This window comes from Idiotropiscis lumnitzeri, chromosome 8 (genome assembly GCF_059441095.1).
Source record: "Idiotropiscis lumnitzeri isolate Australia: NSW breed Sydney's pygmy pipehorse chromosome 8, RoL_Ilum_1.0, whole genome shotgun sequence".
In the NCBI taxonomy this organism is placed as follows: domain Eukaryota; kingdom Metazoa; phylum Chordata; class Actinopteri; order Syngnathiformes; family Syngnathidae; genus Idiotropiscis; species Idiotropiscis lumnitzeri.
Genome location: NC_142398.1, coordinates 16,862,951 through 16,877,169, shown reverse-complemented (window position 1 = coordinate 16,877,169; position 14,219 = coordinate 16,862,951). Strand labels below are relative to the sequence as shown.

The 14,219-nt window shown below is 42.4% G+C and overlaps 1 protein-coding gene across 2 annotated transcripts in view; it reads left to right on the top strand.

Annotated features, from left to right (window-relative positions):
- Positions 1–13,518, top strand: part of LOC148332430 (E3 ubiquitin-protein ligase SMURF2-like) — a 39,175-nt gene extending 25,657 nt beyond the window's left edge. The window contains exons 10-20 of one of the 2 annotated variants that reach the window (XM_088302923.1): positions 313–471; positions 944–997; positions 6,238–6,451; positions 8,225–8,328; positions 8,621–8,735; positions 8,804–8,982; positions 9,601–9,738; positions 9,970–10,090; positions 10,184–10,385; positions 10,562–10,637; positions 10,945–13,518. In XM_088302923.1, coding sequence (XP_088159049.1) covers positions 313–471; positions 944–997; positions 6,238–6,451; positions 8,225–8,328; positions 8,621–8,735; positions 8,804–8,982; positions 9,601–9,738; positions 9,970–10,090; positions 10,184–10,385; positions 10,562–10,637; positions 10,945–11,044 — 1,462 coding nt within the window. In that variant the 3' untranslated portion in view covers positions 11,045–13,518. Of the gene's footprint in view, positions 1–312; positions 472–940; positions 998–6,237; positions 6,452–8,224; positions 8,329–8,620; positions 8,736–8,803; positions 8,983–9,600; positions 9,739–9,969; positions 10,091–10,183; positions 10,386–10,561; positions 10,638–10,944 lie in introns of both variants that reach the window. The other variant, XM_088302922.1, reaches the window with a different exon arrangement.
- The last annotated feature ends 701 nt before the right edge of the window (positions 13,519–14,219 follow it).

The following is a 14,219-nucleotide window of genomic DNA, read 5'->3' as shown; positions in this document are numbered from 1 at the left end:
GGCTTTGGTGTCCTCATAACGGTCGATGTGCTGGAGAGAAGAAGAATCAGGAAATTGGAGCAAGGAGGTCGCCAGAGGGACATTAAGTCTGTTAAAAGCCATGGCGATGTGATTTTATTGAGTGATCCTGTATAAAAAAAAAAAAAAAAAAAATGCCCTGTGTAAATGTTCATGCAAACTCACATATAGCCACTTTTCTTTCTTTATACGACCTTGTTGAACCATCCTGCATATTGTCGTGCAGTTCAAACGCAATACAGATAAACATTTCATTTGTATCATTGCTGCTAATGGTTTCTAATGGTTATCCAGGGACTTGAGTAATGTGAACTGCGAGGAGCTCGGCCCTCTGCCGCCCGGCTGGGAGATTAGAAACACTGCTACCGGCCGCGTCTACTTTGTGGACCACAACAATCGAACAACCCAGTTCACAGACCCGAGACTGTCTGCTAACCTTCATCGGGTTCTCAAGTAAGTGAAGCAATCATTTTCCCGACTCAGTATACTATACGTGGATTATAGAGAGTCATAATGTTACAATAATGCTATAGTTCCGTCTTTATTAATAAAACAAAAGTGAGATGTAACCAGTGACAGAATTCCAATGTTTTGTTTCCAAGGGACAAAATTCAGATGATCTTGAGTAACATGTGGCTACTTTAATTTATTTTTTAGTATCAATGAAACTCAGTTGGAATGCAGTCTTCAGAATAACATTGCAGTGTATGGTAATCATAAAATTGCAAAAAAAAAAAAAAACACCTTTGCCTTTTTCCTGCTCATGTATTTTGGTCTGAGTCTTATACTTGATTTAGTTCTGTCTCGCTCTTCCTTATTTTAACTTGTTTCTGTCCTCTGTTCTGTCATTCACCTTCTATTTTATGGCTTAACTTCCCTTTCTCTTTTTCCCTTCACGTTCTCCCCTCCTGCTTTCCTCCAGCAGCCCCAGTCCAAATGGATCCCGTGTGGTCACAGACAGCCAAAACACTAACCACAGGTAACGCACACGCACACACTGAAATGTGCGCAGCCTACACACAGTAATTGCATCCAGACAGCACACACACAAACACACACACACACCGTACATATACATAGCTCACATTCCTGAAAAGAATTGCGATGAATATCCGCAGGTGACAGATGTTTTCATCCCATCATTTTCCCACATACTCATATACTTTCTTACATGTTTTCTGTATTAATCATCTATTAGACCACTCGTATGATGGCTTATTTGCAAGCTTAGCCTTCCTGAATGAGTACAAATGGGCTAAAGAAATGACAAGTCAGTGATGGTGATACATTTTTCAGAAATGAAAATTGCATAACCTTCAGCCCTATGCTATGGTTTACGTATCAAGGCTCCGTTTCGCTATGTACTTCTTTCTGCTCTTCTACGTGCATGCAGGTGTCATTTGAACAAGAGCCACATAAAGCAATTGGGAGATTTTGTGTTATTTTTCATTTTAAAGTCAGAAGCTCTTGCTGAAATAACAAACTAGCATGAGAGACGTGTTTGGGAAATCAGCATCTGGCCATTTGGTCAAATGGTATCCATGTGTGTGTGTGTGTGTGGGGGGGGGGTGTGTGGGTGTGTGTGTGTGTGTGTGTGAACCGCCTCTGGATGTAAGTCAGAGCTCAGCTATGTTCTTCAGCCTGCGTCATTAGCTGCTTGTCTTGACTCTTTATTAGGGGAGCTGTAACAGAGGCCAGACAAGGTGCAGAAAGTCCAAATTAACTGGAGCTACTTTCTAATTGAGCCGCTATCTGTTTGTACTGATTAGTCAAAATGAAAAGGTTAAATGTTCTACATTAGGAATCTCAGCAACAGCTGTTTAAGCAAGTGTGAATTCCTCTCACCTTGAACAACCCTGACCACGTCGGCTGGACTTTATATTCATTCGTGTGTTAGGACTAGGTTGCGTGACAACATCCAAGTCTGCCTTTTACAGACGTGAGAAAAGACAAAATGCCTGTCTTGGACTTGCGAGGACACCATCATTGGTGCACCTGGTTACTGTTCAAATTGAATGCACTTTGCCATTAACATTTAAAATGCTTCCTGACTGTGTGAATGTTCCCAGTGACAAAGTTGTGTGACGTGATTTTGCAAGCATTGCATTGCATTAGGACATCATGTGTGGCGAAATTGCCTTACAGCATTTTCCCTTTTCCAAACCCAAGTTCTAAGCTTGTTCTTAGAGACTTTGAGGCACTGAGAAAAGATCTGTTTACTCGTTGGGAGTTACTCAAGTGGCTCGTGTAACAGCAGCAGCAGCATTGTGAGCAACAAAATGCAATTGTCGCAACATGTATGTTTTTATCTGAACATAGACAGTTTTTATGGATACTAGTCTTCTCTTAGTCTGCAAAGTCCTTTGTGAGTCTTTTCACCCTTTCATCTCTATTATTATCAACCCCCATCCCCTTATCAGCTCTTGTCCTCAATCTCTCCGCTGCTCCCCACCCTCTGTGCTGTTCCAAAAACTGTTAACGTTATAAGCCTCTCTGCTGGCTCACTGTCAGGACATCTGTCTTTTATCACGCAGATTTGGGGACATTTCACCCAACACTGGTTTTTTACACTACACATTGTGACTCAGCTAAACAGAATTACTTTTGACGATGTTTAATGGAAGTGAATCTCAGGACCTATTAATGCTTGCTGCCTTGTGCTGTTGCACGTGCTGGAGTCTTGTGTATCACAAGTTGCCAGGAAAAGAGATTCCAAGAGTAAAAGCAGTGTGGATGGGGATTTATGCCATACATAAAAACACTTTTGACTCCAATAACGCTCTGGAGTGAAATGTGTTTATCAACCTCATCAAACAACAAATATGCCGACATCTGGTTGACTGTATGTTGCTGCCAGAGACAAAGGGCTGTTTTCCTTGTCATTTTTATCCGCTAGTATTTTAGTTGATCCGTTTCTTCTCCTTTACATTTGTGAATTTTTGTGCAATAACTAATTCTCTTTTACTGTGCAAGAATAGACAATAGAACATCTGATAAAAAGTGTGTCTGCTGTTGACACCTCAGTGTTCCTGGACATGGACATGACACGGATCTGTTTCATATTTCTGGCAGTGGGTATGGCGTCTGTCTTAGGTCGTTGAGGGCCGCCGTTGTTAGACACTTGTCAGACAGTCAGACACGGCCACATTACAGTGGTTTGCCACACTGTCTCTCACAAAGTTTGCTTCCTCCCATGCACCAGCACATCGTGTATTTGAGAAGTTGCGTCACTGTTTGCTGAAGGTATTTTTAGTCACTGCTGGATTCACATTCTGTGTGTAAACCAGGTATTTCCCCAACAAAGTATGTCTTTTTTATTTATTTAAATAATTGCTTTCATGTTTTGAGTCGTGAGGATTAGCTGCGTCTAACTCACTGAGTACGACAAATATCTTTGCTCTACGGTTACTTTCATTTGAAGAGGCAATTATGTGTAGGGTACCATTAACTCATTTTCTGCCATTGACGGATAAAGACGTCAAAGATCCATTTTTTTTTTTTTTTCATTCACTCGGCTGGTCGTGAATGAGTTAATGGTACGGCCACAACCAGTGCTTATAAAGGTAGGAGGATATGGGTCGTACCTTTCGGGACCCTTAATGGAAATATTGAACCAAACCACGGTGTTTTGCGGCAGCAAGGATTAATACAGTGTATACACTGTGATCTTCTCACAACACGCAGTTGTTGTGAGTTGCAAAGGTCATATCGTCATAACCTTTAGTTTCTTCTTTTGCCCCGCAGGCGCATTTAGCCAGCATGTTCTTTTGCCACCTATTCTGTGATATGGTAGAAACGATAGGTGTAAAGTTTCTGTGAAGTCAAATTAATTTTGCAGCACATTCACAACTTTCAGTAGAGCCAGTAGCTGTGATGTCTGAACCAGTTCTCTCTTATAAAGCAGTAGCACCAGCTGATACCCTCAACGGATTGATTCATAAAGACCCCTTTGACTGGGTTGGGGGTGGTGGTAGGTGCGCCACTGCACCCACTCAACACTTATTACTGCCCTGCAGAACCACACTGCAAGTAAAAAGGCTTTTTGTGGTTACGAGGTGTGTCAGAAAAGTGCCAGGATGGCCGTCACGAAAGATTAGGCCTGAGTTTAAAAAAATCTATTTTAATTGATTTTCCTTTCCATAGCCCGATATCGATTCATAAAACCATATATCGGTTCTTTTAATAACGTCTGTTTCCCCATAAATTTACATGAATTCACGCGTCAGACGAGATCTTGCATGCTTGCTGGAGCAAACTCCATACTCCCTGGGCCTGGTTCAGTGTAACTTTTCGGACACCAGTCCTGGAACATTTCTGACATCCCGGGCCTCACTATAGTCTTCGGCAAAGAACAAGGATCAGGTCTGAACGTGACTCTGAAAATTCATGTGATATAGTTTTTAGTAAACATTCATTCCTGCATTCCTCTCTACTACATGCACAAAAGTATTCATAAAAATATCCCGTGCATCTTCAAATGAATGTTTGCTGAATTTAGAAGAGCAGTGAAGAGCGTGGTGGATTTTCCGATTTGCTGTGCTGGCATTTTCTGTATTCACCATCAAATATGCAGAGCTCTCCTCGTTTGTAAACCAGAGACCATTAACTCTGTCAAAATGTAATTTTAATTACAATGTGCCATCCAAAGAAAGACGTGTGCTGAATTAGGACTCTATTATATGGTTGTGGAGCCTCCTAGTCAAAGCAGCATATTCCATTTTGTTTAAAAGCCATCTTTTCGTTTCCTCTTTTTTTTTTTCTTTCTTAAAATGGTTTTCAGCAATGCGCCGGTGCAGTCTTATCCTGTCTTTGACATGCTAGAAGGCCCAGTGCTTGCCAGAAAAATAAATAACAGTGGACTTGATTATACAGGGATCGACCCGTGAAACAGTGCACCCGTTTAGTTTGGAACGGCCACGAGGCCACTGAAGCAGAGTGTTCAAGTGTGCAAGAGGTGTTGGAATAAGTGGCTGCTTATGTACTGCTACCTTAGTAGGCTTCCCTTTCCTTGAAGTGTCAATGCAGACCTCGTGATGAGAAGCCTTTTGTTTGAACAGACTCCCACCCCCCCATCTCCCAGTAGACGACAGTAGCTTCTTGTGAAGCAGCTCTTTGCTGACTCAGCATGTCCTCACTGGAGAATGTGGGCTGTTGTCCTGTTGAAGGGAGAGATGGATTATGTTTTTATGAGGGCCACCCAGACGTCCCACCACCAACACCGCAGCGAGGGCTCGAGGGCGCTTCAGCTGCTGCACTGACCATGCATAGATGAACCCGAGGCAGAGCAGTAAATGAACACAAACCTCATCGGTAGCATTGAAAGAAGTGTGTGTTGTGACAAAGACGAAACCCACGTTGGCAGAAATGTTTTGCCTTCCCCAACGTTACCTCAAAGTAGAAGGGTGGCCACTCCTGTGGTTGGGTCATGGAAGTTCCACTTGTGGTTGGCGGTGGGCAGGGACTCCTCGGTCGTCCACTTCTTTATGCAACAGACAGGAAACGGGATGGAAGACGGAAATGAGGTATACAGCTGGAGTAATATTTAAGTCTGGATTAACATGATTGCTTGTCTTACCTTATTTGCGCTGAATATTGCCCTCCAGTGTGATGGAACCTTGAGCACACGATATTTTGTTAACACTTTCATGCGTGAGTAAGTGTGGGCAGAGGTTAACCGCTGTATATTAAAGCCTTGAAATTAATTGTGTACTGATCATTGGGAACTCTTGATGTGCAGAAGATTATTTTTGAGTCATTGGCGAGCCGCTTTACTTTAATTAAACTTCTTAATTCACAACATTTTGCTATACTCTAATGATTAATGTTGATATTTTTGTTGGGGTCATGTAGCATAGGTGAGCCAAGGCTGAGATGTCTAAGCTACATTTCAATAATTTCCATTTCCAATTCCACTGTCATTTGAAAGCATCACACTTTCTTCCGTACCATCCATCCATTTTCTGAACTGCATTTCCTCCGTGGTGGAAATGGAAAAACAACAATGAAAAGTAAAGAGTATTAAAATGAATAGAGAAACATTGAGAACATCCACTGACTGTTATTTAAAACACACTGGCTCATAATCAAGATGTACAAAAAAATCAAGTAGTTGTAAAATAACATTGTACTTTCTTGTTAGGTGTTTTGTTGTCTGTTTTGACAAAAAAAAACTGCCTCCACTCTCTCCATTCCCCCCTCCCCAACTCATCTCAACTCTAGCCATCCAGCTCAGATTAAAGGCCAGGGCGGTTCCAGTGTCCCCCAGCAAACTCTGTCCCCTGCCCAGTTGCCAGAGGAGGCGGAGTGCTTGACGGTGCCCAGGTACAAGCGAGATCTGGTGCAGAAGCTCAAGATTCTACGTCAGGAGCTCTCTCAGCAACAACCCCAAGCAGGCCACTGCCGCATTGAGGTGTGCCGTGAGGAGATCTTTGAGGTAAGAGCAAATGAGCATCTGAAAAAAAAAAAAGAACGTGTCCCGCTCACATTCAGCAAGAGAGTGAAGATCACCTTCAGTATCACAAGCTCGAATTGCATAGTCTAAAGGCAGGGGTGCCCACTCTTTTTCAAATTCCAAATTTGTAACCAAATTCTTACCAATCCAAATGTGGCAAATTGCTGAACGTTAAACGCATGCCGATCACAGACGATTATGCACCTGTAATCAAACGTGGGTAACTATGTCACCTGTGATGGTTCTCTTTCCCTTTCATATCCTGAGCAATAAGTGTTGCATGTGTTACACTTGACTAACATAAACTGCACTTGTCACCATGGTAATAAACAAGCCACGACTCAACGGTAGTCATTTCAAGCTCTCTGTGGTGGTAATGTTATATTTAGTAATGTACATCGTCATTAATATCACGGACGGCAAAGAAGCTGCATATCGGAGCTTGAACGAGGCAAAAATAATTCTCGTGGACGTCTTCGGCGGAGAGCATGGACCATGTGCCAATCATTACACAACATGGTGTGAGTTTTAGTCTGAAATGCTCCCAGACTTTCAATATTATCCTTTTGTTTTTTTCACGTTTTTATTCCCGTCAACCACGTGTGCCTTATAAACTTCTATTTATTTGTAAGAACCAAATATGAAAATACAAAATGGCGATACAGCAGGTTTTAATTTTAATTTCTATTCATTTAAAAAAAAAAAATTGGGGGGGGGGCAGTGCACACTCGCACAGTTTAAAGGCAAGATTGATCACACGCCTTGCAAAGGACAAAGTCAAAACATCCATGCAAACAGTGGAATGCTCCCAAGATCTTTGCATTTTACTAGCAATTACTTTCACAGTGTTTACGATGTGCCCCAGAAAAGGGCCCGGGGCAGCCCAGTACTAGTACTTGGAACCACTTTATGATTTCCAGGGAAAAGCAGACCAAAAAGGCCCTCACGCAACCTCAAAGAGTTGTTCTGTTCCTTTTCCGTCTCCCAATCATTTGTTCGACGCAGGCGAGGCATTCTTTCTGGATGATTTCAGCAGCTAAGGAGCTCAGGGTGGGGGTGGCGTGTTGAGGGGGTTACGGAGGGAATGAAGGCAACGGTGCTGAGCCAGACGTAACTTCACAAGTTCAAGTCAAGCAATGAAAAATATGACTTCATCCCCGTTGGACATGACAGATGTAAAAGTGTGAAACACCAGCGTCTGTCTGGGCCAAGCATTGTTAGGACGCATACTCGAAACAGCTTCTTTGAGTTATATTGACCTTTGTCCAATAGAACACATTTATATGAGAGTTACATTTGTAAAAATCACAAAGGATGCATGTGGTTGAGGTGTGGTGTTTTCACTAAGTTTCTGGTTGACACAACAGCTGGTCCCAGATTTTTCTCTCTGGCTAAACTTTGAGTCTCGCACATGCTGGCTCAGATGAAGTGTTTGAATGTAAATGTTGTTAAAAGCACCAGAGCTTGTCGTGACTTTGCAGCAGAGCTGTTGCTGTGGGCTGAGATGTTTACTGAGACGCAGCCTCTGGAGTCCAAGAGTTCTTCTACTCTTACATAATGTCGAAAGGAAACACATTTTGGACAAAAAAAAACATTGTGATGTTTTGGTTTTGAGAACCATAGCAGCATTCAGGCTGTCATTTCTAATCATACTAAACTCAACCCCACACTTCACATACAAGTCTCGTATTTGCTATTATGTTTGTGGTCTGTTTTGTTTCATGCACCGTATAATATTATTTTACTATACCGTAGGAATCGTACCGGCAAGTGATGAAGATGCGACCAAAGGATTTGTGGAAAAGACTGATGATCAAATTCAGAGGAGAAGAGGGACTTGACTACGGCGGTGTCGCAAGGTACTTTTGTTCAAGTACCGGTGTGTCCAGACTCGGTCCTCAAGGACCGCTGTCCTGCCTGTTTTCTCTCTCTCTCTGCTGCAACGCACCGGATACAAATGATCAGGATCGTTGTCCCGCTTCTTCTGAGCTTGCTGATGAGCTGATCATTTGAATCAGGTGTATTGCTGTGACGAGGGATGGAAAACGGGCAGACCAGAGCCGGACATGCCCGCTCAAGTAGAACATTTTCTTGTCATATCACACTGAACGCAATTATATATGTAACACTTTGCGCATGTTTGTGTTCTAGGGAATGGTTGTACTTGTTGTCACATGAGATGCTGAACCCGTACTACGGCTTGTTCCAGTACTCCAGAGACGACATCTACACTTTACAGATTAACCCCGACTCGGCCGTCAACCCTGTAAGAACGATTGAATCGCAAAATTTACGTGGCTGACATTTAACATTCATGTCATGTTTAATCTGCAGGAGCACCTGTCATATTTCCACTTTGTGGGTCGCATCATGGGCATGGCCGTGTTTCACGGCCACTACATTGACGGAGGCTTCACTCTGCCCTTTTACAAGCAACTGCTGGGAAAACCCATCACACTGGACGACATGGAGTCCGTGGACCCCGACCTCCACAACAGTCTCGTTTGGATCCTGTAAGATGTCTTTCTCGCCAAACATTTCTTTTCTACTCAATTATACGAGTCATCTGGCAATAACAACAATACTCAAGCTGCTTTACATAGCTTTTAGTTTTGTCATTTCAGTTGTTACTATTTACACAATCACACAGTGATCTTAATAACCGAGAGCGATCTAATCGAAGGTGGTTGAAATGTTAGTGGCGCCCTCTGGTGATTTTTCTTTATTTTTTTTTTTTTGTCATTTTAGACGTGGTCTTTATATTAATTTCTTGCATTCAGAAATAAACATAACAGTAGTATAAATAAGTCTACTGAGAATAAAATTATAAACTAAGTAATGCAAAGTCATAAACTGTTGTGTGTAATTTGCTAAGTGAGTAAAATGGACAATCTCACACATGCAAACGAATATCCAGTATCAAGTACACATGGAAAATTCAGCTTTTTTATTTAGTATGCACAATCTAAAAGTAATATTACTAAGCCTACCAAATGATGTGCTAAAATATTCTAGCACTAGCCAGCCATCGTAACTACTGTACTGTGTTGATTTTTAGTTGCCATTATTTTTTTAATGAGTCATCTCCCCCTCATATAACGAAATGTGCTCGTTACCGTATTTCTCCCCAGGGACAATGACATCACTGGCGTCCTGGACCACACCTTCTGTGTTGAGCACAACGCTTATGGAGAGATCATCCAGCATGAGCTGAAACCCAACGGAAAGAGCATCTCGGTCAGCGAGGATACCAAAAAGGAGTACGTCAGGTATGAAGGCGAACGATCACCACACGTTGACAAGTTGTTGTTTATGCCATTTGGCTCTCAATCATCAATTTATAGGACACTTTTGTTTTAGAGCGTGAAAATGCAAACCATTCAAAATGGGTTTCCAAAAAATGATCGAAGATTTCATTTTATTTGACAGCCATGTTTTCTGTTTTTTCACTGGATGTCAACATACTGGCAGCCTAAATAGTGTGTTCCATACTTTTGCAGGTTATATGTCAACTGGCGTTTCCTACACGGTATCGAGGCTCAGTTTTTGGCCCTGCAGAAAGGCTTCAACGAGGTGATCCCACAACATCTCCTCAAATCCTTCGACGAGAAGGAGCTCGAGGTACGGAAGCAAAGACGCGACAATGCGCCCGGCATCGTCGTCATCACGCCCGTCACTTGTCTCGCGGTTTCAACCTTCCATCTTCTCTTCCAGCTGATCGTGTGCGGCCTGGGAAAGATCGACGTCTCTGACTGGAAGTCGAACACGCGTCTCAAGCACTGCACGCCCGACAGCAACATTGTCAAATGGTTCTGGAAGGCGGTGGAGTCCTTTGATGAGGAGAGGCGGGCGCGCCTGCTACAGTTTGTCACCGGCTCCTCCAGGGTGCCCCTTCAGGGTTTCAAGGCCTTACAAGGTACAATGAATGCTCTCACAAGAACTCTTCTGTATTGCCGTGGGGTGGACAACGTATGACCTCGTCATTTGAGCTTCAGAGTCTCGACTGTTTTTTTTTTTTAGTTTCAAAGTAACACGTGAAAAGGTGAAACATTTGCTGAACCTTGTTTGCTTTCTTGCTGTTTTTGCCTGCAGGTGCTGCGGGGCCTCGACTTTTCACCATTCATCAGATTGATGCCAACACCAACAATTTGCCCAAAGCCCACACCTGGTTTGTCTCACTCAAATACACACACACACACTCAGAAGAAAATATTTTGGCCCACCCCCAACTCTTCGAAGCTACTATAAATCTATAAACTTGTTATAAGTACCTCTACACAACATTGCATCCTTATTAACAATTAAAAAAATATATTTTCAAGGCAGAAAGGACAAGATGAGACATACGTGCTATTGGGATTGGGTCTTTAGTACAGCAAAAAAAAACATGTTCCTCACTAGGCCACTCCCACACTATTCTTTATTTGTAACTTCTGTGTTTTTTTTTTAAACTTTCTCACATGCTATTGTTTCAGCTTCAACCGTATTGACATTCCGCCCTACGAGAGCTACGACAAGCTATACGACAAGCTGCTGACCGCTATCGAGGAGACCTGCGGCTTCGCAGTGGAATGAGGCGCCCTGTGTGTGCGTGTGCGTGTGCGTGCGTGCGTGCGTGCGTGCGTGTGTGTGTTGACCTGAGACTGTACTACGGACTCATCCATGCAGCCTAACTGAGCATCCCGCAGTCTTCCTCTTTTCTTTCACGCTGCTGTCCATGTTCTTCCCATAACGGAATGGCCCGGAGCACCTCTTTCTTCGATGTTTCTTCATGTTGTAGCATGGCTGCGAGCAGGCACGTGGACTTAGAGCCCGCCCCCGCGCTCCCCCACCGCTCATTTGAAAACTCCTTCTGGGCGTTTAAGAGCAGGACAAGAATCAGTGTTGCTCTGTGCGCGTCACGCTCCTGCCACTTGTCGCCGCGTCTTTTTCAGGTAGCCACTTCTTGCCCAAGTTCTCCATGTTCATCAAATTCACACGTCTTTGTGGAGAGCTGCACTTTCATCCTACCTCAGTCCAAACTCGCATGCGTGCGAATGTGTGTGTGTGTATGCGAGGGATTCAGATCAATTCTCAAGCCCTTCATTGAAAAGAAAAAAAAAAAGTCCACTTTTAATAGCAGCCCTATAAAGGTAATATATTGTTTTTGGATCGCGCTATGATGCTTAATATTTTTTTTTTTTTTTTTGGAGTCAAGCTTATCAGCTGCTGAGGAAACGGACTCTGGTGAAGAAGTTGTCTGTGTGCGCGTGTGTCCAAATCCATGTTTGAATACAAAGTTGGTCTTTCTCCTCTCCAATACCTTACAGTGGAACCTCCAAAGTTGAACACGAACATAAAAAGTTTCCCAGGAATCTGTATAAAGCAAATTAATTTATTTACTGTACAGGCTGCCTTTCGTGACATTGCATCACTTTTAACTGACAGAAATTTAATGAACCACCACAGAAGTAAAAATTACTCCTTTGAAGTTGCTCTCATAATAACTTTAATTTCTTTTTCTATGGTTATCACAGTTTTTCCTCTTCACATCACCAAAATGTAAAAAACATCTTGTCGTCGCTCACTGATGGTTTCAATTCCACATTTTTCCACTTTGGTGGTTCCACTGCTCATGTTTAAAGCCGCTCAAGATAAACAATTGATTTTTTTTATTTTTGTATTTTTTTTTAATTCTCCCTCATCCATCCGCATTTTTATGGATGCTTTCTTCACCTCACCCGCCCCGCACGATTCGCTGTCCCGTCATGTGATGCAAAGTGTGCGCTGCTGCAGACAGACCGATGTTTATTTTCACTTGTCACTGTCAAGCACTTTAGCAAGTGAGCAATGATGTCAGGAGTCCTCCCACCCAACATGAAAACAGGGTTTCCCGAACGAGTCAAATAAAAGCGCATGTTCCTCCCTCACAACGCAAACTTGGATGAAATACAAATGAGGGAAAACGCAGCAAATCAAAAAGCCCCTTTTTATTTTTGCCAGATTGGCGATAAATAAAATATCTTCCAGCGTTTTACTTGGCTCAGTGTGGGAATCCCTGTTTTGAAATGTATCATGTCTTCTTTGATATTCTATATTTTACAAGTATACAGACTAGAGGAACACGTATCTATACAGCGAGTATATATGTACAAATATATGATTTTGTTTTGTGTTCCGTGCAAATGCCGCATGTCTGTCACAGACCCCTTTTGCATTCTCAGGTGAACTCTGCTTTTCTTTTTGTTTTTGTTTTTTTTCTTGGGATGTACCTTATTTTTTACATGATTACATGAGGAGGGCTTGATGCAAAACAAGAGACACCTGACTTTTCAATAGTCATCCATTCATAGGAAAAGCGTTTGCTACTGGGGATGTTTCCACTAAATTCCAAGCAGCACCGAGGACAAAGTTTCATATCTTTTCTCAACAGATCTGTTTTGCATAACCATGTCAATTTGTTTGGACTTGTGAATTATCTTTTTTTTTTCTTATTTCTTTTCTGTCTGCAACCACGAAGAGCTTACAAATTGTTCTATGAACATTTACAGAGGATTTATTTGATATTATCGTTTAACTATAAATGCATTGCAAGTGGTATTTGCACATGTCATGTATACTTGGACACTTCCCTTTATGTACCAAATACAAATGGACTGATTTTGATGTAGACCACATATATGCACACGCCCATGTTCCCGCTATGCCGCACATGTATGTTTGTCCACGTCATCTGTGTCGCTTTGCCATGTTTGCTGGCTGACTCACTCATGCAAATGATCACTTAGGGGGGGCCAAATTGTCCCTAATAAAACCAACCATCTTTTTCAATTAATTCTGCCTCCAATTTTACCCAGGTTTTTGTATTTATTGTTACAGTAAATATTCCGTTTTTCACCTCAGCTGCTCTGTGAGCTTCTAATTGACACTTGTACAAATGGACAATAAAGAAACAAAGATATTAAAAGGATGGCAGGGGTGGGGGGGTGGCAACTAATTCTTGTACACCTGCAGAAAGCAGAGCAATAAAACACTGCTGTCTGGATGTGACAGCATTATGTTTTATACAAGCATGTGTATCACTCATTTCTGTTTGTCATCATCCGGTATGATTATTTAACTGGTATCAACTAGTATCAGTGGTGGACAGTCAAGGCCTTCTCTCCTGGCCTAACATAATCAAGAAATCTTGATCATCTTCTTCACATGTTGTTATATCCTAGTGTTGAATTTTTAGGTTAAAGTTTTTATCCAATCAGAATTCGGCTAGCTCGTGTTGCCAGGCGAATTTCATAATACCAGAAACGCGCGCTATTTTGCGGAGGCCTTCAGATACTGTCGTGCGTGCGTCTGTTCTGTCTCAAGAGGGCTTTTACAGTTGATTGACAGTTGCGATAGCCAATCAGATCACGAGTGGGCGACAGTAAGGCCTTCTTGCTGACCTTACGTTGAAGGTGATGAACGCGTCCTGTGGTTGGATACTCACTCGTGAGTTCCGCGCTATGCGGAATCAACACACCTGAAAGTCATAACTTGGCGACCGTTCGAAAATGTGAAATATATTCTTGCTTTTTTAAACCATAATGTTCGAAGTAGGGAAAATGTGGATTTAATTGGAGATACACATGCGAGGCCATTTTCAAGACGGACCTTTCAAGAGCAGCTAGGTCGTCCAACACTCACTCAGTAGCGTGTAAGTGTCTTTCTGTATATTTCTCCAGCCGTGGTGTCATAAATGATGGTATTATGAGATGAAATTTATTCAAGTAGG